Below are 27,768 nucleotides of genomic sequence, written 5' to 3' on the forward strand. Positions count from 1 at the left end.
GGGATTTTCCCAGGGGCCTGCTGGAGCCCTAGTGACCATCTGCTGCGATCTGTTGGGGATGGGTGGGCCCCTAGGAGTCGGGGACCTTCTTAAAGGGCAGTTCCCCAGGGACCCTCTGCTTTCCTCCCGTAGCTGCTGGATAGACTGCGCTCCCATCCCATCAGCCTCTTCGGCTGGGCCCGCAGCCTCAGTGAAACCAAGCTCTGGATGTGCAGCTTCCTACACCTCAATGGGCTACAGGATGTGGACTCACACAGAACAGTTGGGACAACAGAGAGATGCTTTCGGTGCCCCAAGGCTAGGGTGAGAGAAGTGGGGGCGGGGAGCAGGCCAGAGGAAGAGGAGGAGGGGGAAGGTGGCTCCGTGTTGCCATGGCAACATTTATCCTGCACACCACCAGACCCCATCTCCCTCACCAGCCCACGTGTTGGCAGGGAAACAGGGCCCCAGAGAAGTGTGGCTGGAGAGGATGATAGATGTCTGAGGACCGGGCGGTGCCAGGCTGGACCTTGGAGTGTGTTTACTCCTCCGAACGATTAGATGTTCCTGGGGCCGCCTGCATTGCAGGCTCTGGGAAGGAGGGTGCGGCGTGTGGGCTCAGCACTCTCAGCTACTATTTTCATATCTGTTTCTAAACTAGACTGTGGATGGGGGAGGGGAAAGGGAGACAGAACACTGGAGTAGAAGGTGTTTCCCTTTGCTAAAGCTACGCTGGGGCCGTCCCATTGGAGCTGACCTCCCGGGTCTTTCCTTATGGGAGGCTCTGGGTCGGGGAGGGGTGGGACATCAAAACGAAGGCAGGAATGGAGAGGGGGTGCCACCGCCTAAGAAGGAGCATCCCAGTGACAGAAGGGACTATAGGTGATGAGGAGCACAGGGGAAGTGACTGGAAGCTTAGCCCTTCCCTCCGTCCCAGGGCAAGTCCCGACCCTCCTTCCCCAAACCCCCTGCGCCCGCGTCACTAATGCCCCTCCTCCAGGGTTCTCTGGCCTCCAAACACTTGCAGACCCGTCAGGCCCCCTCCTACCAGTGGACCAGCCCCGGGAAGCAGCTCTGCTCAGGCCTTCCTCCTCCATCAATCTCCTTGCCCACGGCCTCCCTTCTCACTTCCTTCCTATTCTGATCTACCCCGGGGTCAAGAGGTCACCTGTGGAGAGAATTTAGAAGAGTGGTGTCCTGTGTGTGTTGAGGTGGAGGGGAGGCAACATTGCATAGGAAGGGACACGGGGAGACTTGGAGTATTGACAGTCACCTACATCTTTATCAGGTGGTGACTGTGCAGACGTATAGAAACAGGTAAAAAGCTGTGTGGCGCTGTGCGCTCAAAACGTGTGCATTTCTCTAAATTATGCATCAATGAGAGAATAAGAAAAGGTACTAGGGCAAAAATGGTCAGCCAGGATCTCTTTTTGCCGGCCTTGCCCCTTCCACGGCTGTGCCGCTGAGGCCGTGGAGCACGCCCTCCTTCCTGATGCCCCGCCCCCCAGCTCGGCTCCTCCCCGGCTGGCCGCCCCTCCTCGGTTTGGAGCCAAGAATCCACCGCTCCCCATGCTGTGCACCCAGGTGCCCCGCCGGTAGCCGCCGAGCCCCGGCACTCCTTACTCCCTCTCAGTTGGCTAAGAACAGACCGCGTTCCGAACCAGTCCAATCCTCCTCCCCTCTGGATGCCTCCTGCCTCTGCTCCAATCCCCCACCCCCAGCCCAGTAAGCTTCTCCACGCCTTTCAAGGCTCAGGTCAAAGATCTTTGAAACTCCTTTCCTCAAGACACTAGACACATCTTCTCCCTTCTTCGTTCCCAATTCACACTGGATTCTGAACTGGGATGAGCCCTGTGCTAGTCTGAGCCTTCCCCTGAGTAGGCTGGGAGCCCGTAGAAGCCCCTAGAAGCCAAGATCATACTCTGTGTTTGAAACCCATCAGTACAGAAGGTGAAGGGATTAAGAAGTACGAATTAACAGTCACGGGGATGCAAAGTACAGCACAGGGAATACAGTCAATAACATTGTAATAGCTGTATATGGTGTCAGATGGGTACTAGATTTACCGGGGGGGTCACTCCGTAAGTTATATAAATGTCTAATCGTTATGTTATACACCTGAAACTAATATGGTATTGAGTGTGAACTGTAATTGAAAAATAAAAATAAAAAAGAAATACGTAGTTACCACTACTGAGCACTCCATAGGCTGTGGAGCCAGCCAGTCTTCCCTGTGCCTCAGTGTCGTTTATAAAATGGGCATCACAATACCCCTGCCTCAGGATTTTTATGGGTACAGGCTTGGGAACAGGTCCGGGCACAGCAAGCTCTTAATTAACCCAGCCTACTGCCGTCTGAAGTAGGTGTCACCCCCACTGCAGAGGACACCAAGGCCCAGACAACGCCCAGGGTCACGGGGCCGAGCTGGCCCTGTGCCCTCCAGCCCTGCGCTCCCCACCTCCCACCCCTGCGCCCCGCCCCCCCTCGGCCCAGCACCTCGCATCCCGGACCTACGGGAGCCCAAGCCATGTTTGTTGCACGAATGAAAATGACTCACCACGTGGCAGCTTTGCCCCTATCCAGTCTGAGCAAAATTTCCTGGTGATTGTTGGCGTACGTGAGAGAGGGAAACACCGGCTGGCTGCCTTCTGCACACGCTTCAGTCACAACCGAACCCACAACCTAGGCATGTGCCCCCACCAGGAACCGAACCTGCAACTCACTCCAATCAACTGAGCCTCACCGGCCATGGCTAGTGAGTCTAACTTTTTTTATAGCTTCATTTTTGTATATGTAATCCCCAAAAAACAAAATTAAACCAAAAAGGGGGAACACAAACTCATTAAAATCAATAAAGATCACCAAAGGGTGATTTCAAGTTACTTCTGGGAACTGTACCCTAATAGCACATCCTCAGTGAGAGAGATTCTAAGGAAAAGTTGGTGATTTCACTTAAGTGTTTGATGTCAGAGATCCAACTAGAGAGGTCCTGGGGGGCGGGGCAGCCTGGTGGGGTCTGGGATCAGACTATCATAATCACCCCACCCCAGGGAGGTCTTCCTGGGACTCACCCCTTCAACTCGGGGCCCTAAGGCACTTCCTGGCTTGAGTAACACACCCCCATCCCTAGAGGCTGTGAATAAGGACCTGCCTTTGCCTAAACCTCCCCTGGAGGGCCAACAGGGGACCCTCCCCAAGCCAGGCTGTGAGGTCACAGGATCTTCAAATGCCAGCACTGGAAGGGACCCTAACTATAGGGCTTCTGAGCTATGCCGAGGGCTTCGGAATACCTAGCTGCAGCCTCACAGAGCCCGCCAGGCGGAGGGCTGCCCCATACCAAGGATTGGATGAAAGAGCCACCCAAGGTCACCTGCCAAGGTCACCTGCGGCAGGGGCACCGTTGAGACCCCACTCCAGTGCCCTTGCTTGAGGGGGCTCCTTGGTCAATGGTGGGGGGGGAGGGGTTCAAATCCTGGTTCTGCTACCAGAGCTGTGCAACCTTGACCCAATTATTTCACCTGTTTCCCACTTGAAGGCAGAGATGAAGGGACCTAACGAGAATTCTTGTGTGGACAGGATGATGCTATGAAAAGCCCCACTAATAGAAGCTTCCTGGTCCGTGTGGTCCCCGGCCCTGGGCAACCCCTGGATCTCATTAGGATGCAGACTCCCGGGTCCCGCCCAGGCCTCCGGGGTCAGAACCTCCCCCACCACTGTGGTCTGCATACAGTCTCTGAAGCATCGGTTTAATCCCCAGCCAGGCGTCTCCCCGCCTGCTGGGGAGACGCCCCCAGAGCAAAGAGGTGAACCGAGGGCGGCCCACGTCACTTTATCCTTTTCTACTTTATTACTTCAAATTAACAACCACAATAAAGCTCAAAAAAGTCCAATATTTACACAGGAAAAAAGTACAAAATTCCCCCCAAAGTTCTTCAGTATTTTTTTTTTTCAGTTTTTTAAATTACAAAGTTATAAAAAGCTTTGCTCTTTAATTAAAAAAAAAAAGAAAAAGAAAAAAGGGGAAACGGAGGTAAATAAATTAGGAAATACACACATGGGAAAAACAAACAAAAATAAGAAGGGGTGTTAACTAGGAGGGACGGACAAAGCCAAGGCCCAGCCTTGCCCCAGGCTCCTCCCCGGAGGCAGGTGCAGGGGAGGTGGCCCAGGGAAGGGTCAGGACCAGGAAGTCAATTCATTTGTAACCCGGAAGCTTTCTGGAAGGCATCTCCAGGAAAGGGGGACCGGGCTGCCACAGGGTGATGACAGGCTGAGGGGTTGGTGGTGGCAAGGACACTCTGGTGCCCTTCCTGAGACACAGAGGCTGCCACCCACCCGTGTCCCTGTTGGGGGGTGCGAACAGGTGCTTGGCCTGGCAGGTGGGGCGGGCCCCCGCTGTCCTGGGAGGCACAGGTCACATACATAGACGCACGCACACGAGGGATCTCGGCCCCCGCCACCGTGCCACCTACTACTTAAAGTCCCTGTGGAAAGGCAAAGAAAGAGCCAAATGTTCAGGGGGAGGACACTGGAAAAAGCCCACGCAGAAGGTCAGCCACTGCCACCTCAGGGCGTGGGGGCTGTGCTTGTCTCCGGTGGTTCTGAAGCTCAAGAACACCTGGTGGGACCTGCCCCCAACCAAATGAAGGATCGCACCACTTCAGGCTCCTCAGGCCGCCTCCGGAGGGCCAGGAAGAGCCTCGCGGCTGAGCTGCTCCCTCCCAGCCCTGTCAGCGCCCAGCACGGCCTCCTCGGGGTCTGCTGCATGCAGCCCAGTGTCTGGGGAGCCTTTGGCAGCCTGAAGGCAGCGGGGAAATGTGAAGGGACAAGAATCCTCGGTGCTGAAGGCATCTCATCTTCTTGCCGTTGGCAAAAATAAAAAATAAAATAAAATAAAAAAAGGAAGAAGAAGAAAAGAAAAAAAGAAAAACAAAATCCATCGTCGCTTTTGTGCTGGGTTTTTTTCTTTTTTGTCCTTTTGAGTGGTTTTTTCCCCCCATCTTTTGGTTGTTTTTTTTTTTAGGAAGAAAATACAGTGAAGACACTAAAAATGAGAGAAAGAAGACAGATCAGAAACATATCTGCTTCTGGCCGCCCCTCTGCCAGACCCCCTTTAGCTTCTGTCTTCTTCCCGAGTCTCTGGGCTTGGTCCCCTCTAGGGCACACAGCGGGCTCTCCATTTTCACAGGAAGAACACAATCTTTCTCCCTCTCTGTCCTCTTGGTGAGCAGCTACCCAAGCCACACAGGTGCCACAGACGAGCGTCCCAGCTCTATCTGTACAATGAATTTCCCAGGCGTGAGGCCAAGCCTGTCATGTCACCTTCTCTCGGGAGCTCAGACCTCCCCTGCCACCTCCCCTTCCCCAAGCTAGACCCAGTGTGGAGAGTTGCCACACACCACCTCAAGCCCTCATGCAGCCACGGACGTCCCAAGAGGCTCACGCTGGCCAGAAGGCCTCTCTTGGGCTTGTGGAGGCCAAGGCCTTCTTAGAAGGCAGATCACCCGCTAAGTATGTGGCCCTGTTCTAAGTGCTTTGAAGAATTACCAGTTTAACAGCCTGGAGGCTGAGATAAGTCTAATGCCCCGGGGAGGTCAAGGTGTGGGCGCTCAGGCTCCATCTCTGCTAGAAACCAGCTTTCCGGGATGTGTGCAGGCAAAGGGGGCGTGGAGGACTGGCCCACGGTCAGAGAAAAGGTTTTCCAGCAGCAAAGAACGGACGGGGGGCCTGCTTGGAGGAGGCCTGGACCGTAAGACCAGGTGCCTCTGAGGTTTTAAACTCCCTTGAAGGCCCTTGGTTCCGGGGTCCCTGATGCCACCTGCAACTCCCCCTGCACTTCCATAGCACACACCGGTCCCCTCCTAGGGCCACAGGTGTTTCCAGGTCTGGCAGAGCTGTGCCTGCCCAGCCATCAACTCACCTAAGCAATACTGGTCCGCCGGTGGCTCCTCCTCACTTCCCGAGGTGGTCAAACGGCACGCTCGTCTGCGAGAGGGGAGGCAGAGAGGTGGGGGGTGGGGGGCCTCAGCTGCTGGCCCTACCCCTCCCCTCTCCCCTCAAAAGGCCAGTCTCTCCCCTCTGTGGACTCCGCCCCACTCCCACCAAGACCCTAGGGCCGAGGGAAGGGGTATGTGATCTCCATGTGACCCCAGGGCCTCGCTGCTCTGTAGATAAGAGCATTGCTCAGAGAGAGGCAAGGCAGCTGCTCAGGCCACTCAGGACCAGAGTCTGGCCTGGCCACCGCATGCCGAGCCCTTGGCCTGTCCTGCTGAGGCTTCTCCGCTGCAGACAGGAAGACCAGAGCAAGTCTCCTGCCCTCCCCCGCCACCAGGAGTCCTAACTTGGCCAACCAGGGTTTCCCCCTTCCCAATCTTCCTAATCCCAACATGGCAGCTGAGTGTGGCTACTGACAGGCCCCGCCCAGCCCTGCATCCTGTGCCAACCGGGGCTTGCAGAGGCTTCCCAGCAGCAGGGACTCTGAGCCCTCCCGTGAGCTCCCTGCTGCCCACCCGGGCGGGGTCCCTGGCAGCGAGGGCTGGATCCCAGCACCACCACTTGCTGGGGGAAGTGACTTCTGATTTTGCTCACTGGGGCTAATCAGACCCCGTTGTATTAGACGAGGCCAAGGCCCTGCTCAACAAAGGGGACTTGCTCCAGGCGGGGGAAGAGGATGACCTGTCCTGACTCCGAGCCTAGGGGGTCTTAGGCTCAGCTGCGAGGCACAGGAGGGCTGGGAGAGGGCGGCTCACCTGTGAGGCTGAAATCCGGGAAACCTCCTGCCGCCCAGTGAGGTCGGAGGACGAAACGTTGGCGGGGGCGCCCCTGTGCAGCCTCATGCTCACCTTCCTCTCTCTGTCCACCCGTGAGATCGCTCTGGGAGAAGTATTGCCTGCAGCGGGAGGCAAGGCAAAGTCACCCACCCTTGGCGTCCAGGGCCGGCTGCCTGGCACCCCTGGAGCCCAGCCACCGGCTGAGGCTCCTACTCACCAGCTTGCTGGATGCGGGAGGCTGGGGTAGAAGCCACAGGCTCTGCAGCACTGCGGAGCCGGTTGGCGGTGGCCCCCGTGGGCGGGCCGGGGGGCAGGGCCCGGGTCGCAGAGCCCCGGAGCTGCCCCATCCTCTCCTCGCGCTCGTGCTCTCGCCGCTCCCGGTCCACGTCCTCGGGATTGCGAGCTGCACCCTGTGGGGACGCAAGATGAGACCTGGTCAGCCCTGCAAGGTCAGGGTGCTTCGGGGTCCCCGCGGCACAGAACAGGGGGAGGGAGGCCAGGCAGGCATGTTGGGGAAGAGGCACCGCATAAACCCTCTGGTCCAACCTCCTTCCCACAGAGCAGGCAGCCCGAGAGGCCTGGAGAGGACCCACGATCGCACACCAGAGAAAGAGAACCACAGGCTGCCCAGAGGGAGGAGGAAGCTGGACGCGGGAGGTGGAGGGAGGTCACTCTGTCCTGGTCTTGTGGGGCTGGTCAGGGCTAGGAGGGCTGATGCCCTCAGGAGGGCTGAGGGCACTCCTTGGCCCTCCCAGCCTGGGCCCGCTCTGTGGACAGAGAGGCCCCAGCCCCTCAAGGTTTCCCAGTGGAGCGGGGCAGATGTTCAGAAGCGCAGAAGAGTTACAAGGCTGGCCAAGGCCAGGCCGGGACTTGAACCAGGCCTCCCAGCAAGGGGGTCTTTTCAAAGGGCTGTCCGGCCCCTGTCCCCCGCAATGGCTCCTGGCAGGTGCTGTGGGGCCGCCACCACACAGACACTGCCTGCCTTGGGATGGGAGCTCAGGGGAGCTGGAGAAGGAATGGGCTAGAAGCCCCATGAAAGAAAAAGACACCGAGCAGGCAGGCTGGGGCGAAAAGGGATGCATGAGCCCCCAGGGGCCCTGCCATCCAGCCGCTGCCACCCCAGTGCAAGAGGAAAGGGGCAAGACACAGAGAGAGGGGCACGGCGTGGGGACAGTGCCTGGCCGTGTTACCTAGTTGGTCCTGGGGTCGTCCGCAGGGAAGGGCGGGGGGCTGGCATGAGGGGGGCCGCATCTGTGGAGGAGAGAGCTGTGGGCTCAGTTGGGGCCTGCTCACGGGCCATGGGGGGCGGGCTCCTGCAGCCCCATGTGCCCCCCGGGAACTGGCCGACAAGGCCCTGCTATCTCTGGAAAGTGGGGGTGACGGCTGCCTTTCAGCAACTCTGGGAGGTAGCAGCTGGGGATCAGAATGATCCCTGAATCCTGGTGACGAACCGAGGCCCCGAGAGGGCCACCCTGGGGCCACCCAGCTCAGGGCAGAGCTTGAGTGTGAACTCAGACCTTTGCCACCCAGTCCTGCTCTGCCTTCTGCAGCCCCAGAAGACTTCGCAGAACATTCTAGAATAAAACAGCCCCAGTCCTCCCACCCACAGGCCTGCCCAGGCAAGCAGGCCGGGAACCACCGAGGCGCCACCTCTGGACCTGCAGTCCTCTCCCTGCGCCCCGCCCACTCAGTGCCAGGCTGGCAGAGCAGCTCAGCCGGAACCGCAGCAAAACCTGAGCGAGAAGGGCTGTGGCACCCACTCGTGAGCCCTCCTGCCGGCAGTAAGAACCCATTCCCTGGGTGGGGGCACCAAGTGATCCACTCGAGTGCACCGCCCCTGCCCCTGTGACCTGGCGGGCTCAGGCCAGGGCCAGCCCCAGGCAGAGGGCGAGCTCCCCTCCATGTTTCCAATCAACCCAAGCGACGCCTCAAGGAGCACATACCAGGAAGGTCTCCTGGCTTTTATTTGCCCACAAGAAAACACAAGGTAAGCAACAAAGCCACCGCCCGCGCTGTGTAGACCCATCCTTGGCTGTGTCCAGTTTCTTCCCGGCCAGCTGGCCGGACCTTGGGACTGTGGCTGAAAGCAGCATCCCAGGCTCCCGGTGTCCAGGGACTCCAGGGCCCTGACACTGAACGCGAGGGGGCGACCACGCCAAGGAGGGGACGCTCTCAGTCACGGGCAGGATCCTCCCTGCAGGACGGTCCAGGCTGCCGTTGGGTGCTCGCGAAGGCTCCCTGCAGGGGTGGTGGTGCGGGGTGGGGGGGGGGGGCCCTGGCTTCGGGGCGGGCAAAAGGCATGCTGGGTCTCCATCGCGTGTCACAGATGTTCTCGCCGGAGGGTGACGGCAGTGGTCGATGGGTTTAAAGGTGCCCACGTATCCAGTCGGATGGCCTTCAAGTCCGAGATCAGCGCAGGGTGAGGCTGGCAGCACCCTGCTCAGCCGACTCCGGAGACAGCAAGGGTGCGGAGGGTGCTCCTGGCCAGGCTGGAGGTGCAATCTTGTCCACTGGGTGGTCCCATGAGGGGCTCTGCGAGGAGCCATCGAGGGGGAGCACTGTCCCAGGGAACGCCTTGGGACGCTGGGCACGTCCCTGTCTGCCTCGCCAGGTATGGTAGCCTCTAACCTGCCACGTGCGACTCCCGAGAACTTGAAATGTAACAAGTGCAACTGACAAACAACATTTTCAGCTCTGATTACTTTTAATTAATTAAAATTTAGCCACATGGAGCCAGTGGCTGCCACATGGAATGACACAGGCCTGGACAATACAAAACCCATTTTTCAGTGCTGTACTCCGAAGGGCCAAGCCCATCCCAGAACTGGACTCTGGAGCACCTTCTTGCCCGATGAGCGAGGGCCCTGCGGCCAGACTCCACAGCGATGCCCTGAGCAAGGGGAGCTGGCCCCGGGCCCTCGCCCGCGCCGCAAGCTGAAAGGTCTGAGTGGAAGGTGTCCCCCTGCCCCTCTCCAACACCCTGGCAAGGGGTCCTCTGGCCTGTGGAACCCTCATCCTCTGCCCAACTTCTGTCCCACCCCTTAGGGAACATGTACAAGGCCACTGTCTGAGACCTAGAGAAGAGGGGTCCAAGGCCACGCGCTGCCCCGGCATCCTGAATGGCAGAGTGGGCAGAGGGCCCGCGATGACAGAGGAGGCACGCTAGAGCGAGGTGCGGTACGGGCGGGGGACATTTAATGAGTTCAGGCTCAACACAGAGGCCGCGGACTCTCCTGGTGCCCAATCCCAGGCCTCTCCTTCAGGCGCAAAGAGTATCATCTCTCCTTCAGGCTCCATCCATCGGGCAGCCGCTTCATCCCCAAGAATCTCTGGGCAGGGCCTTCTCCGCCGCGCCCTCTCCATTGACCCCCACCACCAGGCCAAGCGACAAACACCTCCTCAGTCCCGGCCCCGATGGGCTCGGGCACGCTTGGTGTTATCAGAAATGGGGCCCTGGAGTCCAGGCCATAGGCCAGTAGTTTGGGGGGGGCATGTCCTCCACCTCCTCCACCTCCTCCGCCAGCCTATCTGGAGGGCCCTGTGTGCCCAGGGGCGCCGGGCACCTGGAAGGGACAGAGAAGGCACAGCAGAAGCTCAGCCTCTCGTGCTCACCCAGGCAAGTGGTAAGTCTTTGGAAGGCCGGGCCTCGGAGGGTCCTTACCAGCATGTGGATGAGTACGTGGGCCCTGCACGGGGACAGGGGCGGGGGCGGGGGCGGGGCAGTGCGATAGCTTCGCTGTCACGGGGCCGAGTCTGGCTCAAGGAAGCCCCCTTTTCCAGAAGAGATGTGAAACAAGTCGTACGATTTCAGATTCCAGAGATCCAGGCGCAGCTGACGACCGCTTCTCCCCACCCCCCCACCCACTCTCAAAAGAGGGAGACAGAAGAGCCACCCAGTAAGGCCCAGGGTCCCGTGACCAGGAAGAAGGAGACCACACTGAATGGATCCAGGCTGGCCAGAGGGGCAACAGTGAAGGCGGCCGCCTGGGGCATACAGAACAGCAAGAGCAGGATGGTGTAGGCAACGATCATGAGAGCAGGGGGGCCCACCAGCGCCATCCACGCCCGGCTGTGGGCGCCTAGGAGGGACTGGAGGCCCAGCCAGGCCCTCCTGGGTCTGCGGAGAGGCAGCGCCCTGCCTGGGCCCTGCTGACCGTAGCAGTACGTGCCGTCAGCATCGATGAGGCAGGAGTGTGGGAAGTGAGGGGGCTCTGGGACCCTGGTAAAGTCACTGGCACAGTCCAGCTCATAGCTGCCCATTTTGGGGAGCCCCGCCCACCACCGGGTCACTTTGGCCTTCTCGGTCAGGGCCTGCCCCGTCCAGTCCCCCAAGCCCGCCTTGGCCTCCAGGTGACTCACGAATTTGAGCATGTTCCAGTCGAAGACGTAGTCGTAGGAGAAGCCCTGCCGGTGGAAGAGGTTGCGGAAGAGCTGGCGCAGGTACGAGTAGTCGGGCTTGTCGTCGAACCGCAGGGAGCGGCAAAAGTTGAGGTATGTTGAGAACTCAGCTGGTGGGGGTTAGGGGACAGAACAGGCCGCTGTGAGGCCCACGCCCCCAGGGCCCCCGCAGCCAGCAGCTGTCCTGCCCGCCCGCAGTCCCTGCAAATACTTTCAGTCGGGGGGAGGGGGCAGGCAGGGGCAAGGCAGGAGAGCACCAAGGCTCTCCCTAAGGGTGTGGCAGCCTGACTTGCCCAGCAGAGCCTCTGAGGGAGGGACCTGAAGACCGGGAACAACAAGAAGCAAGCGTCCCCTGTCAGTGAGGTCACAGCTCTTGGCGGGCTCTTGTCAAGCACTCTAGCTGTCATAAACTCAAAGGACAGTCAAGAGCCCGGGGGAAACTCTCAACGTGCCCTCAGCCACAGGAGGGAGACTTCCATTTCCTCCTCTGAAAATCAGGGGCAAGAAGGGGGCCTTTGTAAGTAACAAAAAACTATATATACACTGGTCCCTGCCCCTGAGCTCCTCAAACCCTGGTCATTTCCCATAGGGTAAAACTATCCCTTGTTCTAATATTTGGTCTTTGACCCCGCCCCCAGCACAGGGCTCCCAAAACCTTGTAGATTCTAAGGGGCAGGGGCATCAGGAACATTTTGTGTTCTAATGAGGTGGCTCTGGGTGGGCTCGAGAGACCCAGCGGCGATTAGAATAGAAGCTTGGAATCTACAGCCCCTCCCTGCCCCACCCAACTTCTGTGGAGAAGGGGAAGAGCTAGAAATGGAGTTAATAACTAATCGTGCCTGTATGAGAAGCCTCCATGGGGTCCTGCAGAAGACCTTCCGGGTGGGTGAACACAGCCACACCAGGAGGGTGACACAACCCAACCTCACCCTCCTGGACCCAGGACCCACCCCATCTCGCCCTGCATCTCTCTCCATCTGGCTGTGTGTCTGTGCCCTTGACCATATCCTTCAATAAGCTGGTACACGTGTTTCCCTGAGTTATGAGCTGCTCTGGCAAATTAATCAGACTTAGGGAGGGAGTCATGGCAACCTCAGAGTTACAGCCAATCGATCGGAAGCATAGGCAGACTCGCGACTGGTGTCTGAAAAGTGTGGTGGGAACAGTTGTGCAGGACACAGCCTTTACCCTGTGGGATCTGACACTGTCTCCAGTGCCTGAATTGAGCCAAATGGCAGGACACCCAGCTGGTGTCGCAGAGAATTGCTTGGTAGGGGTGGGGAACACCCACACATTTGGTGACCCAAAGTATCAGAAGTCAAGTTCCCGGGAGGGAGAGGAAAGGAGGCTCAGGAGGAGGACAGGCCGCTTCTTCCTAATACTCAGCCCCAGGGGATGAGGCAGGGGCGTGGGCCGGGGATGCGGAGCGTTTCACAGACAGGCCTCTCGCCTGCCCGCGCAGTGACAACAGGCCCGTGATGCATGTCTGGTGTCAGGGACAAGGGGAGCCTAAAAGGGACTCTGTGTGGCCTCAGCTTCCCCTCAGGAAGGGCCCCAGGCCAACCCCTCCCCCTGCCGGGCTACTCACAGGGGTAGCCTTTGCAGAGGACCTCAATCGGCGTGGACATCTTCTTCTCGCTGATCCGCTCATACTTCTGGCGTTTGGTGGCTGCTTTGAGGCCCTGCCACGGCAGGGAGCCCAGGTTGAAGTACATGAGCACATAGCCCAGACTCTCCAGGTCGTCTCGGCGGCTTTGCTCTGCACAGAGGGACAAGGCGAGGGCCAGGGCTCACTCGGGCTCCTGGGGTGCCCCCAGACGGAGGGGTGCGCCCGCACTCCCGGCACCGTCGCATGCTGCTTCCCGCAGCCCTGCCCCCGACAGGCCCTCGATCACGCCTTCTGCAAAGAGGGAGCCCGAGGCCGAGCTTTCTCAACCCGCTCTGGGCCCAGTTTTTCCAGCGCAGGCGCTCGTCCATTCGGCAGCTATGGAGTTGGCACCCCTGGTGCCTCCTCACCTGGCCCGCCTTGTGGATAGGGCACAAGCTGGGGCACCAGACAGGGCTGGGGTCCAATCTGGCTCTGGCACTTGCTGAGCCGCACGACCTTAAGCAGGACCTGTGTTACCCCTGTGAGCCTGCATTACCCACCCTGTGAAAAAGGGGAAACTTCCCCGCCCATCTCCCCGGCCGCTGTGAGGAAGTCAAGCATGAGAATGTGCTCGCCACCCGCAGCTCTTCTCTGAAAGGGGAAGGCCTGGCTTTGGGGCACAATGGGGCGCCATCCCGGCTGCAGGACGCCGGGCACTGGCCAGCAGCCCGTGGGTGCGCGCTGCCCCCGGGCCTCGCTCACTCACCGATGCCCAGGTGGGTGTTGATGGAGGCATAGCGGGCAGTGCCAGTCAGGTTCTTGTTTTCCCGGTAGGGGATGTGCTGGTGGGTGCGGGCGTCCCGGTACTTCTTGGCCAGGCCGAAATCGATGATGTACACCAGGTTGCCCTTCTTCCCCAGCCCCATGAGGAAGTTGTCAGGCTTCACGTCCCGGTGTATGAAGTTCTTGGAGTGGATGTACTCTATGCGGCTGATCTGGGGGAGGAGAGGGGACAGCAAGTCACTCAGCGATCACCCAGGGGCAGTGGGAGCCCAGAAGGGCCTTCACCAAGTGCTGTGGGCCAGGCCCTGGATGGTGGGGGTGGGGCTGAGGGTTGGGGCTATCGAGAAGGAAACCATATGCATGGTCCTTGCCCTGAGCAGAGGGAGAAAGATGTCTGCCACCGTATGAGATGATTTTGAGGGGCAGGTCAGGGAAGGCTTCCTGGAGGAAGTGTCACTAGAGAGGAACTCCTGAAGGAAGTCACTCAGTCTGCTGTGAGTCAGGAAAAGACAGCAAGGTGCTAGGAAAGCTAATGACAAGGCCTAGAAATGAGGCCTGGAGAGGCATCCAGGCCCCTCCAGAAGCCTCTCCTGTCTGGCTTCACACCCTCACAGGACTTAGGGAGTCGAAGTCAGACAGGCACTTTGGAGGTTGCTCTGGCAACCAGATTAAAGGGAAGGAAAGGAGAGGGAGCACCAATACAGCCTAAACTTAGCAAGGGTGATAGAAACGAAGCACAAAAGACAGAATTTATCCCGTGGCTTCCAAAATACATCAGAGTCAGGCAGACATACAGGCCTTTCTTTGAACAATTTGTTTAAAAAAAAAACACCAGAACCCTAAATGAACATATATGCACGCACTCTGTCCTCTGGCAGGCCGGGCCCTGTGTGGACCTCAGTCTTCTGTAACGCCAAGGCCCCGTCTGGGGTGGCCAAGTAGTCCCCAACCCCTTGCACTCTCGGTCCTAAGGGAATCTGACCACTGCCCCTGCACACGCACGTAGCCCAAAGTCTCAGGACACTGGTACTTCCTGCAGGCCGGCCACAGACCCGTTCTCCCCACACCAAGATCTCCATGTGCCATTTCAGGGCCCAAAGTCCATGCTTTTACACGTTTTCAAAGTTTTCCTCCTTTGAGTTTACAAATGGCTTTAGGAACTACAGATGGCTGGCTGGTCGGTGGGTGCCTGCTCTGCACTAGGCACCACGCGGGATCCCGTGTGACCCCACAACAACCCAGCCAAGGACAGGTTCTTCCCTGAGGTCACCGAGGCCTGGAGAGCCTTAACTCGCCCACGGTCCCCACACTGGGACAGGAGTTGGGTCAGTGTGACCACAGACTTTAAAGTCACCAGAGGGCAGAGTCCTAGGCCATACCTACTCCTGCAGCCCCACATGGCAGGTCTGAAGCCAGGCCTGGACGTGCACTGAGCCCCCTTCCGATTCTACAGCCCGAGGTTAAGGGTCCCGGGCCCAGGAAACAGGCCCATCCTAGGCCCCCGTTACTGCCTCCTACCCTGGCACCCTCCAGAGGCAGGAGCAGGGCTGGCACCTGCGACCACCAGCACAAGGGAGAAGCAGGGGCTGGGAGGGAAACGACAGGCCCGGCGCAGCCCCCGGCTCCCCCCGTCTAGAGGCCGGCAGGGGGCTCACCATCTGGTCAGCCAGGAGCAGCACCGTCTTGAGGCTGAACTTGCGGGAGCAGAAGTTGAAGAGGTCCTCGAGGCTGGGCCCCAGCAGCTCCATGACCATGACATTGTAGTCGCCCTCGGCCCCGCACCACTTGATGGACGGAATTCCCACTGCGGCCAGGAAGCGAGACTGTCAGAGGAGGCCCCTCCCGCCTCCAGGGCCTCGCCTGAACCCCCCCACCGCCCCCTCCCTGCTCCACCCCGGCAGACCCGTCCGTCCTGGCCCTCACCTCCTCCCTGCATCATCTTGTAGAACTTGCTCTCGATGTGCAGCTGGGGGTGCTTTGTTTTCACACATTCGAGCTTGATGGCGACTTCTTCACCAGAAGCGATGTTGGCACCTGCCAGGGGTGGGGGGAATCAAAGGTCAGGGTCCCCTCTGCCGGGCGGGCAGCTCTAGGGCAGCGCCAACTCGTGCCTGTGCCCAAGCGGCTGGCCCAGTGCCCCTCGGGGAAGGCGGCATTGGGCTCAGCTCTGTATCCCTGGGAAGCCGAGGGCGCCGTGGGGCACAGAGGGGCACCCACCCAGCTTGGAGACGGGGTGGCAAGCATGACCGCAGCCAGCGCAAGGGGAAGGAGGCGAGGAACGAGGGGCGAGTCACAGAACCACGGGCTGGTGCAGAATAAAGGCCATATTCAAGGAGGGACAGGCAGGGCTACAAAGGCTCCCAGGCCACGGATGGGGAACCCATCCTGGAGGGGGTGGCCATTGAGCTAGAGAGAGGCAAGGCCAGTGGGGGATGGGGCTGCGGAGGCAGAAAACCAAATCCAACAGCACCCCGCCTCAGTGTCCTCAGCTGTGACAATGGGTGGGCAGAGCTGGAGGGCTGGGGGCTCGGCTGGGAGGCCGCCTGCTCCTCCGGCCCGCAGTGACCACAGCCGCTGCAACGAAAACAGCGTGGTCTTTGCACACAGACCGACAGAACCAAAAGTCTAGAGGGCTCGACCGCTGGAAGAATTCAGGCGAGGATGACGCTGGCCCCTCAAACCGGGGCAAAGGATGGGGCTGTGCAAGGAACGTCCCAGCAACGGCTGGCTGGCCGTCTGGGCAAAGTTGCCACGGCCCCACACCCCAGAGGTTTGTGTGAACAATACAGGTGGGGTGTAAGTTGGCGCAGCCACTCTGGACAGCAGGCTGGCATTTATCTGGTTAAATTACATGCACAGGACCAAGCCAGCCAACTCCCAAGTAGGTGCTCTTCCGAACCGTTAGCACCAGGAGCATGTGAGGAGAGCGGACACGGAAGTGACGACCCCATGGCTAACAGAGAACGGCCGATGGCGGCGCGGTCGCACAGAGGAATGCCACAGGGCGGTGACGGGGAGTGACGGCAGCTGCACGCAGCACCCAGGTGGCTCCCCCGGCCTTCACGCTGAGCATGAGAGAGCACAGAGCGGCACCATTCACAAGGGCCAAAAGGCAGCGACAGCCCAGGTGTCCGTCAGCAGATGTACAGACAAAAAAACTGCGCCTACCCAAGCGGTGGAGTATTATTCAGCCCTAAAAAGGAGTGAGGTACAGATACACGCCACAGCATCTACGGACCTGAGAAACACTATGCCCCGCGAGTCAGTCAGACACAAAAGGACAAAATACCGTGTGGCCGCATTATACACATGCCCGGAGCAGGCAGACCCACAGAGAGAGAGTAGGCTGCGGGTGCCGGGGCCTGGGGGCGGGGGGGCGCCTGCCTAATAGGCGCAGGGCTTTCTTCTGGGGAGATGAAAATGTGTCGGAACCAAGTTCGGAGGTCGGTGGCACAGCACTGGGAATGTGCCAAATGGCACTGAATTGTAAACTTCAAAAATGGTTAATTTTATGTTAAGTGAACCTCGTGTCAATTTTTTAAAAAGGGAAAGAGACAAGAATGCAAGCACATTTGTATATGCCTCAATTTCAAAACATGCAAGCCCAGGATATACATAGTTTAGGGATATAAATGTGCGATCAAAGTCTGCCACAAAAGGCCCTGGCTGGTGTGGCTCAGTGGATTGAGTTCTAGCCTGTGAACCAAAGGGTCACTGGTTCAATTCCCAGTCAGGGCACAGGCCTAGGTTACAGGCTGGGCCCCCAGCAGGGGTTGCACAAGAGACAACCACACATTGACGTTCCTCTGCCTCTCTTTCTCCTCTAAGTTTTTTTTTTTAAAGCCTTTTACAAAAGGAAATAGTTTAAAATGCCAACAGTGGTTACCCCTGGGAGGGGCAAGCAGAGGACAGGGCGCATTGGGGTGCCAGGGGTCTCCACAAGTGACAGGCGATCTACCTCCAGCTGGTGGTGGGAAGGACATCTAACACTAACGCACATATTTTACATGTATCCTTTTGTATCTACTTAACATTTAATAAGAAATAAAACAACAAAAATTTTTAAAAAGTCAAAAAATGAAATGTTACCAGGGAGGACTGTCTTTTACCTTTGGGGTAGGCAAGGCTTTTTATCCAACTTAAAGTCATTAAAAAAAAATGTCTCCTCACCTCCAAAAAAGGAATCCCTTCTCCACGGCAAAACACCAGAAGCAAAGTCCTAGGAAACACATAGTTGTAACCCTTCTCAGTAGCAAAGACCTGCTGTTATATTGCTAACATAGTATAACCAGCTTCCTTAACCAGTAGGGAAAAGACCAGACTCAATAGCAAACAGGGTGCAGGGTCTGAACACACTCCACAGAGGGGGGAAAAATCATTAATATAAAATGGCTTACTCCTATAAAAAGGTGCTCTATCTCCTTGTAAGAAAAAATACAAAACGATCCTGAAAGACCATTTTTCACCTACGACTGGCAAAAGTCCCCCCCCACCATAAGATAACCTGCATGTCTGTGGTGGCCTGTGGGGCAGTGGGCATGTTGCCCCAGGGGTCCACGCGTGAATCCACGCATCCCTGCCGGGGGCGTTGGCACCACCCAGCTCCCACTCCGAGTGGCGCAATACAAGGCCTGAGCAGGCTGGCCGCTGTAGACTGTTTGCAACAGTGAAAGCTGGGAAACAACCCAGATGTCCATCATGCTGGGGACTGGTTAAATAAAGAACAGCCCGTCCACAAAATGGAATACAACGGAGAAAGAATGAGGAAGCTCTCTCTGTGCAGAAGTGGAAAGGTCTCAAAGATACAGGAAGTGAAAAAGCAAAGTACGAAACACTATGTAGCCTACAAGCTCTTTTCAGTTAAAAAAAAAAAGAAGAAAGAAAGAAAAGATGCGGAAATAATATGTATCTCTGTGTGGTTTATCTACATAAAGAAACAGTGAAAAGAAACATGAGAACCAGTAATAACTGGACCCAGATGGGTGGGCGGGGAGCAAGGGGAGGGCATCTCTCTGGATACTATGTTACGTGCTATCATTTGTTTCTACACCTCTGTGGAGATATAATTCACATACTATACAATTACTTCTTTGAAGTATACAATTCAGTGGTTTTTAGTATATTCACAAAATTGTGCAACCAACACCACAATCAATTTTAGAACATTTTCATCATCACAAACACCCAGACCCCTGAGCAGTCGGTCACCCTGCACCTCCCCCCAAACCCCCAGCTCCAGGCAACCACTAATTTACTTTCTGTCTCTAGGGAGGGCCTAATTCTGGACCTTTCATAGCAATGGAATCATACAATATGTGGTCTTTTGTGACTGGCTTCTTTCACTTAACAAGTTTTTGTGTTTGGGCTTTTGGTTTTGTGTGTTTTCATTTTTGAGCCACATGAAATGAGACTCAGATTAAAAAAATAAAATAGATTACTATGCCCAGAGAGCAATCGGACAGAAAGTGCTCTGCCAACTATACAGTGCGTTTGACACATCAACACTCATCACTGGGAGGAGCCGCACACGTTTCCAGGGGACAGTGAGGATGTGGCAGGGTGGGGGCTGGGGTCACTGCGGTCGGCTGCTGGCCATGCCTCCTCTGCCTGCCTGCACAAGAGCAGGACAGCGCAGTGGTTAGGACTGTGGGCTCCAGAGCCCGCACCCTGATTCTGCTACCTCCTAACCAGGTGCCCCCACTGCAAACCAGGGATGACAGTACCCAGCTCGTTAGGGTCTTCTGAGGTCTCAACCAGCTTAGCCACATGCCTGGCACACTGTAAAGCGCTCAAGAAACGTTAAGTTCAATGGCCAGTACCAACCCCTGGGCTTCAGAGACAAGCTTGAGTGCCCCCAGGCACATGCAGGACAGACAGTGGACAGAAAGGAAGAGGAAGCAGCACACGGTGGGGAAAGGGACACGTCCCTGGCCCAACAGCTGCAAGGGCTTCTGATGCCTGGTCGGGACTGTGCCAGCCAGTGGCCATAGCACGTGCAAAGGCCCCACGGGAGGGGCGCAGTGAGCTCCGAGTCGTAGCTGAAGGTGATAACAAAAGAGGGGAGCGGGGGAGACACTCGGTCTCCACTGCTGAGCCAAGACCCTGGCCTTTAGCCCGAGGCTCCAGGGGCCAAGGGCAGCTGCCTGAAGACAGGGTTTCTCAGCCTCCGCACCACGGACAGTCTTCGGCGTGGGGGCGGCCCCAAGCCCTCCAGAGTGCTGGGCAGCCTCCCGCCCGCTGACAGCAGTATCACCCCTCCCTCGGGGAGGAACAACCAAAACCGTCTCCAGACCCTGTCAAACGTCCCCCATCGGACAAAACCCCCTTCTCCCCTCACTGAGACCCCCTGGTGCAAGGGCTGGAGAGGACCAGAGTGAGACCCAAGCTGTTGCCCTGCACAGGCGCCAGCAGACGGCGGCCCCGCCCAGGCAGGGCAGGGCCTTCAGCACTTAAGATTGGGCCGAGGTGTGCAGGGCAGAGAGGTGCTGGGGAGAGCGCCCTCCCCAGGTGGCGGGGGTGGAAGGTAGGAGCCCCTTATCCCTCTGAACTCTTGACACCGTCCTGCTGGTACCACTGCTTGCAGAAACTGAAACACCAAAGGTCAGGTGCCGCACAACTACTCTGGGACAAGGGCCCAGCTGTTAGGCAATCTTCTCACTCCCACCAAGTGCTGGAAACCTGTCACAGCTGCCTCCCGCGGTGCGGTGCCACCACCACGCACCCTGCTGCCGCTCTAACTTCCGTCCAGAAGCTGCCTGTCTTTTCTCTGTCTCCCTTGGCTCGTACAACTGCTGCACTGAGGCTCAGAGAGGTTAACTAACTGGCCTGAGGTCACACAGAACTGGCTGCCACAGAGCCAGGATATGAAACTACACCCCAAAGCCCCCACTTTTTTCTGTATTCCAACCCCCTAGCATCTCATTCATTCAAGCAACAGACACACACGGAGCCCCAGGCGGCCGAGGCAGCCCTGCCGGGAGGAGCCTGGCCGCCGTCTGTGGGAGGCACCGAGGCTCAGTGACCGAGAGAAATGCCAGGCGGGGGCGGCAGAGGCAGCCCGTCCGTCAGACGCGGGGGCAGACCAGCCTGGAAAACAAACTCGGACGTGGAGAAGGCCTTGGACCTGGCCAGCCCTAGAGGGCCCGGACCTCGGCAAGTTCTAGGTGGGGAGGGAGTGATCAGCTTCACACTGAGGCCTGCTCGGACGGACACACGGACACACGGACGTGGTCAGGGAGAGGTGGGGGGCGAAGCCTCCCCACAGCCTCCCTGTTGGGGGCACCGCTCCCTCCCCATTTAGAACCAAGGATCAGAGACTAAAAGACCCAGAGTCCGCATGGCATGTGGCCAGCAGCCAGCAGAGCGGGCAAGGCCTGGCCGGCTCTGGACCTCGTGCAGCCAACCTGAGGCCCTGACAAAGCCGGCCCCCTCTCCTGATGCCCCCTCAGGAGGCTGCCGGGAGCGGGGACCGGCCTGAAGGGGACGCCTCTGCAACGTCCTCACCTCCACCCGATCCTGGAAAGCAGGGCCCGCAGGCCACGGCCAGCCCCACCTGCAGAGGCCGTCTGGAGCCAGGCCCTGGCACCGGTGACAAGAACGTGGCCAGAGTTCGGAACAAAGAGAGCCAGCAGGGCCAGCCGGGGAAGCCCTACCATCACCGCTGTCCCCGCGCCAGCAAGACAGTGCAGGGCCCAGGAAGGAGCTGGCAGGACGCTGTGTCAGACGGGGTCCCCGAGGCCCATGCACCTGGCGAAGACCGGACAGACAGGGGACAACTGGCTATCCCCCTCCACCCCCCCTTAACCCAAGAGGACCCAGATCCTTAGACAGAGGCAAGTACCAACTAATTGCCGAGCGACTGCGCGGCGGGGAGGCGTTGAGGGGAGCAGCAGGAAAAGCAGCGCTGCTGGGCCGGACGCGCAGGGCTTTGCGCGCTGTGCTCTCACGGCTCCTCACCACTTGGGAGGCCTCCGCCCCCACTTTCCCGATGGGAAAGCCAGGGCTGGCGCAGCCGTCGCCTGCTCTAGGGCACACAGTTCGTAAGAGAAATGCCAGCCCCCCGACCTCCAGCAGAATTTACTCCAGAGCCTATGCAACAGGAATACATATGGCCTTAGTCTTTAAAGCGAACTATTTAGATAAACAGGAAGTCCTGCCCCCAGGGAGGTCCCGCCCCATGGACCAGGGACACTAGCTTTCTGAGGGACCTTGGCCTACCCTTCCCCCTTTCTGGGGCTCAGTTTCCCTCCGATAAAAAGAAGGCCCCGCACGAGGTGGGTGTCATCTAAGAGCAGGTGTGTGTCTGTACCAACAGCTGCCTCTCCGCACCCTTGCCCGCAAGCGGTTCCGGGCGTCAGTCCTGAGCCCAGGGGCCTCCGTGGTAGGAGGGCGTGAGGATGCTCTACACACGGCCAACTCTCACAAACAAGGCTACGGGTGCCCCATTCCACAGGTGAGAGCGCACAGGCTCAGAGAGTGCGGCTTATCCTGGGCCTCACGGCCACTGAGAAGGAGACCAAGGGGCCTGAACCTGGGCCTGCCCCCGAATCCCAGCCTCCTCCTACCCTGCCCTAAGCGTGGCCGCTTCCTGTGCAGCCTCGTGCAGCATGTGACAGCCATTTATTTCCTCATTCATCCGTCTGAGAAGCTTCACACGACACCTGCTCTGGGCAAGCCACATGCTGCGCACTAGGGACAGGGAGTGGAAACAACTTAATGCCTGCTGTCCCCGAGGAGTCGGGAGTCTCAGACAAACCTTCCAAACAACTGCAGCCCGCACCGCTCCTTCCTTCCGCTCTGAGCGCCAATGGCCTTCCCAGGCTGCCGCGCTACTAGGTGCCCGGCAAAGCGCGGCACGTCCACCGGCACGTCACAGTTCACGATGCTTTCCCATGCCACGCGCCACGTCATCTCTGCCTCGCGCCAGCCCTTGGTCAGCCAGGCATCACCGCCACACAGACCTTGTAGATGGGGACACTGAAGCCCAGTGCAGCCGCACAAAACCAGGCCTGGAACCCAGGTCCCTCCGTTGCCCCTTCCCACGTGCTGTCTTCCATGTTCTGTCCCCGAGGAGGGCTGCGGGCACAAAAGCCACCTTTTCTAGTTTTGGAGAGAAACCTTGGGGGCCAACTTGACCGCGACGCCCGTTTCTTGCTGTGTGAGGTGGGACAGTACCATGCTGTCTCTAGAAGCTGCCGTGACAGGAGACCCCATTCACACAGGGTCCTGCTCAGCACAAAGTATGCACTCAGAGAACGTGTCCACCCCCGCCCTGTCCCCTCTGATGGGGGAGGGGGTGGCTCACTGACTTGGCAGTCTCCTCCCCCCAGGACAGGACACAGGGACGGGGGCGAGGGCCAACCCGGAGGCAGGCCACCGGGCTCTCACAGCTCCAGTTCACGATTACCAACACAACGCCGCCACTGCAAACCAGCAACAGCAAAGGAAGGGCCCTGCGTCCTGATCGTGCCCCTCGGGAGGCTGAAAAGTGGATTCGAAGGCATGAGTCTCTATGTTACTCCCGGACAAAGACGGGGGTGAGATGTCAGTGACTTGTTTAAAACAACAAAACAAGCACAAACTCAGACTTTCAACAGGAAGCACATCCGGGGAGAGGGAGAGATCCTAAAACCTAAGACCCCTGCCTCCCCTGAGGCTGCGGGGGGAGCCTGCAGCATTCCTAAGCCTGAGACATTCCGAAGTCTGCCTGGGCTGAATTCCAGGAGGCCGGACCACAGGGAGGGACCAAGCCGGGGCTACCGGTGGCCTCGGCCTCTCTGTCCACAGCATCCTTCTCCCAGGAGACAAGAGATGAGGTGCTCACCCAGCCTGGGCTTTCCCACTCCCGGCTGGAGACCCAGGGCATCCACAGCTGGAACCAGAGCTAAAAATCCCCTGCCCTGCCCAGCGGCAGCAGGCAGGGGCCCTGCCGTCTGTGTGAGGAGCCCCTCGGCCTGCCTCATCCCGACCTGCCGCTCCCATCCCCGCCAGGGGCGGGGGGGGGGGCCCTAGAAACAAAAGGACAGAAACATGCCACTGCAGCCCCAGAGCCGAGTTCTGACGTCAGAGCCCGAAATCCTGGCATCCGTCCTCTTCCTTGTCCCCAAAGTTGTCCCAGGGGCTCCAGAACCACTGAGCCGGAGCCAGGCACACTTACCCAGGTAGATGTCTCCAAAGGATCCACTCCCGATCTTCCGGCCCAGGCGGTACTTGTTCCCCACACGGAGCTCCATGGTTCAGGCTCACTGCGGAGGGAAGCAGACACGCTGGGGTCAGGAAAGCAGGGAGCTGGGTCCCCTTCTTCCCCCGCCAAGGCCACAAGGAAATGGGAGATCAGCATTGTCCCTGCCGCCATCCAGGAAGGGATCTGGCCTCGCTCGGCCTGAGGTCAACCAGGTGTCATCAGGTGGCCCCAGAGCCTCTGCGTGTGGGTAATGGCTGAGGCAGGCTGGGAACAGGTGTTGGTGGAGCCTGAGCCGGGCACAGGGTGGAATTGCAGACAAGGCCTGGGAGGACACTTGGGGGACCCTCCAATAGGAACCTCTCAGGGGCAGCCCAGTCACAATGGCCCAAGACCCTAAAAGGGAAATCAAGGACAGAGGGAGTGACGGGGAGGGAGGATACAGGAGCTAATCGTCCTGGGGGTGCTACCATGGCAACCAGTAGCAAGTTCCAACCTCCGAGGATGGGAGAACAGGCTGAACAGAAGGCCCCTAAGAAACCCCTCAGCCGCTTTAGGACTCAGAACTCACTGAGCCTCCGTGGCTCCATCCCCACCTCAGGCTCCAGCGCCAGGAACCAGGGGCCAGACCTGCCCGTTTGCCGTGTGCCCCACAAGAGGGACATCAACTCCTCCTCTCGACCTCATGCCACCAAGACGTCACACAGGCCGCTCTGGACCTTTTCCTTTGGATGGCCTGTTTGGGACTGGACGCCTTCAAGGCTAGAATGTTCAGGAGGGTCTTCTAAGAGGGCAACTGAACACACAAAGGGACCAAAGCCAGGTTCTTGGCCTCCAGCTTCTGAGCTTCTGTGGGGTGGGGGTGGGGGTTGGGGTGGGGGCAGGGGGAGAGGAGTGCCGATCTGAACGACGACCCCATGTCCTGTACCCCAACCGGGTGCCCCCGCCTGTGGGTCACCAGAATCCCAGCAGAGACCCCTCTGCTCTCGCCTGCGACAAAGGTCTGGGCACCACTGGGTCTGCCAGCAGAAGGGGAAACTCCACGGCGGGTGGCGGTTTCTGCTGCGGGGGAGGGCGACGGTGGACTATGACGTTGGGAGAGGGACAGGGGACCCCTACCACCTGGGAGTGTCTGCAAAAGGAAGACTCTCAGGAGGGGTCTGGTCTGCAGACAGGGAACTAGGCCCCAGAGAGGCCATGCCCCCCCGCCCCCCCCCCGCAGCAAGCCAGTGGCAGTCCCCTCACCTATGGCCCACACAGGGTTCTTGCCTCCCCACCTGGCGGCCCTGCACCCTCACCAGCAAGGACTCATTTCATGCCAGCCCTGGCAGTCAGAGGCGCCGTGCCAGGCACCAAGGCTCCGCCCCTACCCCATGCCAAGCGCGAGCCCCCAAAGCCAGCGCACGGGGAAAGGGAGGCAAGAGAGGTCTAGTCTGCAGATGGTCAGCCTGGAGGCCTCCACCGCACAGAGGCAAGGCGCCAGGAACTCCTGCCCGAGACACGTCCAGCCCCAGCACCTGGCGCCCAGGGAGCCAGCCACCAGCCCTTCCCCAGTGGCCACAAGGAAGTAGCCTCCACCCCAGGACTGCCAAACTCTGGGCTCTTTACCAAGGGCCTCTGCGTCCACGCCTGGCCGGTCCCAGCTGAGGTGCCAGGGCTGCCAGCTGCACACAGTCCACAATCGCCGGAAGCCCACACACCACATACCTCGCATCCCCACTGTCCCGTGTGTACACGCCAAAACAGAAAGCAAGCAGGCGCACACTGCAAGCCCCCCCCACCCTGCGCCCCGCCACCCGCTGCTGCGGAGGAGGGGGGGCAGGCGCGGGTGTGTACACACACAAACACCCCTCCCCAGTCTGTGCTCCGCCAACGCGGATTCAGAGACCACACATGGTAGCCGGGGAAGCCGCAGGTTCGGCAAGGAACATAAATACACCCGCATCCTATATTACATAAATACCCACGCCGGGTTATATAAATACCCGTGCCCTCCGTCTGGGTGTCTTACATAAATACACTGCACATGACCCCCAGCCCCTCCCCACTTACTGGGCCGCCTCAGGGCAGAGGAGAGGAGAAGGTACGACCCGCGGACCCTGCAGGAACCGCTGCTGCTCCGTGTGGCCGCCCAGACCCCAGGCAGACCCCAGGCAGAGCCCAGACGGCCCCAGCACCGCCACCGCCGCCCCGAAAGCCTCCCCGAGGAGAGGAGAGGAGAGGAGAGAGGGTTGAGTCGGGAATGGGAGAGGCTCTCCAGTTCTTCGCTGCTTCTCCCATGGGGGGGGGGGCAGGGGCGGGGAAATGAACGATTAGGGCCAGCACGAAGACTCGGGAGTTTCGGCTAGTTACAACAATGAGACAAACTCCCCAGCAGCACAGCACATGGGCAGCTTCCTTAGACCCTGCGCCCCACTGCGCGCCCCTGCCAGGGCCCCGGTCACTGGACCATTAAAATAAAAACCGGAGACGTCCTAGGCAGAAGGCAAAGGGGCCCCAAACACAGGCATTTCGATACTCTGGATCCCCTTCTTCTCCCCGGGGGAGGCTGCGCCAAGAATAAAATACGCAAGAAAACTCAGGGAAAGTTGGGGAGGGGGTCACCCCCTTTGAGTTTGGGCGTGCAGAGGAGCTTGGGAATCCTCTCTCCGGAGGCAGCCGGCGCACACAGAGTTTTCTGTTCCACAGAGACTTGCAAAACACGGATTTCTCACAGGCAGCCACGGAGAATCCGATCTGACAAATCACCCCCACCCCTTTCTTCCTCTCCACAAAGGAAAACAGCACCGGCGGCCGGGCGACTACACACCCCCTCATCTCGGGGGCCCCGGGCGCCCCCATCCCACCTGCGGGCGCCACCGGCTGACCCCCAGGTCCGGGGCGCGGGGCCAGGAGAGAAGGGGACGCGCTGCGGGCTGTCCGGTGAGACAGACAGACAGGAGCCCGGGGTCTAGGCGGACGAGCAGGAGTCAACAGTGTCGGGCGCCCCCGCAACGGACTCCCGCCCTCCACGTACCCAAATCACAACCCCAGGTGGCCACCTCGGCCGGCGGGGGCCTTGAAGGGTCCAAGCTGGGGGAGGGGGAGGCAGGCCGGCCGGGGGCTCCCTCCCCGCTGCAAGGCTGCAAAATAATAGTCACCCTCCTCCTCCTCCTCCTCCGCCTCGGCCTCAGCCGCGCCTTTGTCCTCCCGGCCGAGCGGGCGGCGCCCGGGCCGCCCCCTCCCCCCGCGGTTCCCGGCGCTAACGAGCGGTGTCCGCCCTGCCCTCCCCTCCCCTCCCCTCGCTCTCGCTCAAAAACAAAGAGGCGGAGGGAGCCCGTTTCCCCCCGGGTTTGCGCCCCTCTGCGAGCCCCCGGTCCCCCAATATTTACCCCGCTGGGAAGGCGCCGGTGCCCGGCCGCTGCTCGGGGGGCTGCCGCGAGCGGGGGCGGCCCGCCGGGCCGGATGCCGGAGGATTCGTGGAGCCGCCGGCGTGCCAGCCTCTCCCGGCCCAGCCGCCACCGCCGCGGTCCGCTCCGCTCCGCTCGGCCCCGGCCGGGCTGTGGCTCTGGGCTCTCGCCGCCGCCGCCGCCTCCCTCCACCGGGCCCTCCAGCCCGCCCGCCCCCGCCGCCGGCTCGCGCTCCCGCCCGGCGCGCGCCCGCCGGCTCCCATTGAGCCCCGGGCCCGCCCGCTGATGTCATCCCCGGCCCGCCACCGCCCCGGAGGATTTAAAGGGCCCGCGCCCTCCGCTTCTGGGGACGCTGCGGGGCCACGGCAGGGAAACACGGCCCCCCAGCCGTGCCAGGAGCGCCCCGCAGGAACGTGGTCTCCGGGCGCGGCCGGGGAGCGCACCCAGACACGGACGGCCTGAGAACGCGGCGCGGGGGTGTCAGTGGGGAGGGTGCGCAAAAAGCTGGGGTGTCCTAGACCCAAAGCCTTCCTCGCGTCCCCTCGCCCCCCGCCGGGCCCCCTTTTCCTCGCAGCGTAGCAGTGGCCCCACCGAAGGCCAGTGGATACGCGTTACTGCAGAAGGAGGTTTAGAGAGTTGGGGTTCACCCTGACTTCGGGCTCGTGAGTGCTGCAGAGACCA

The 27,768-nt window shown here is 59.6% G+C and overlaps 1 protein-coding gene across 3 annotated transcripts; it reads right to left on the bottom strand.

The window, feature by feature from the left end:
* Positions 1-3,833: 3,833 nt before the first annotated feature.
* CSNK1E (casein kinase 1 epsilon) lies at positions 3,834-27,288 on the bottom strand. Of its 3 annotated transcripts, none has more exons than XM_054582380.1 (11): positions 27,070-27,288; positions 23,675-23,762; positions 15,442-15,552; positions 15,174-15,322; positions 13,502-13,730; positions 12,736-12,906; positions 11,109-11,257; positions 6,967-7,159; positions 6,729-6,868; positions 5,900-5,964; positions 3,834-5,023 (listed from the first exon to the last, which is right to left on the bottom strand). In XM_054582380.1, exons 2-10 carry the CDS (start codon positions 23,748-23,750, stop codon positions 5,932-5,934), a joined length of 1,251 nt encoding a protein of 416 aa, XP_054438355.1. In that variant the 5' UTR covers positions 23,751-23,762; positions 27,070-27,288; the 3' UTR covers positions 3,834-5,023; positions 5,900-5,931. The 3 variants fall into 3 exon arrangements, with proteins under 3 accessions (XP_054438355.1, XP_054438356.1, XP_054438357.1); XM_054582381.1 differs by lacking the exon at positions 27,070-27,288 and adding an exon at positions 25,751-25,831; XM_054582382.1 differs by lacking the exon at positions 27,070-27,288 and adding an exon at positions 25,307-25,398.
* Between the last annotated feature and the right edge of the window lie 480 nt (positions 27,289-27,768).

Source organism: Pteronotus mesoamericanus, unplaced genomic scaffold, assembly GCF_021234165.1.
Source record: "Pteronotus mesoamericanus isolate MK-2021 breed Mesoamerican mustached bat unplaced genomic scaffold, CSHL_Meso_final contig_702, whole genome shotgun sequence".
NCBI classification, from domain to species: domain Eukaryota; kingdom Metazoa; phylum Chordata; class Mammalia; order Chiroptera; family Mormoopidae; genus Pteronotus; species Pteronotus mesoamericanus.

Coding starts and splice junctions, on each gene's coding strand:
- CSNK1E (XM_054582380.1), bottom strand. CDS start 23,750: ATGGAGCTCCGTGTGGGGAACAAGTACCGCCTGGGCCGGAAGATCGGG. Junction 15,323..15,441: donor CAAGATGATGCAGGGAGGAG/GTGAGGGCCAGG, acceptor TCCTGGCCGCAG/TGGGAATTCCGTCCATCAAG. Junction 7,160..11,108: donor ACTGGAACATGCTCAAATTC/GTGAGTCACCTG, acceptor GCGTCCCCACAG/GGTGCAGCTCGCAATCCCGA.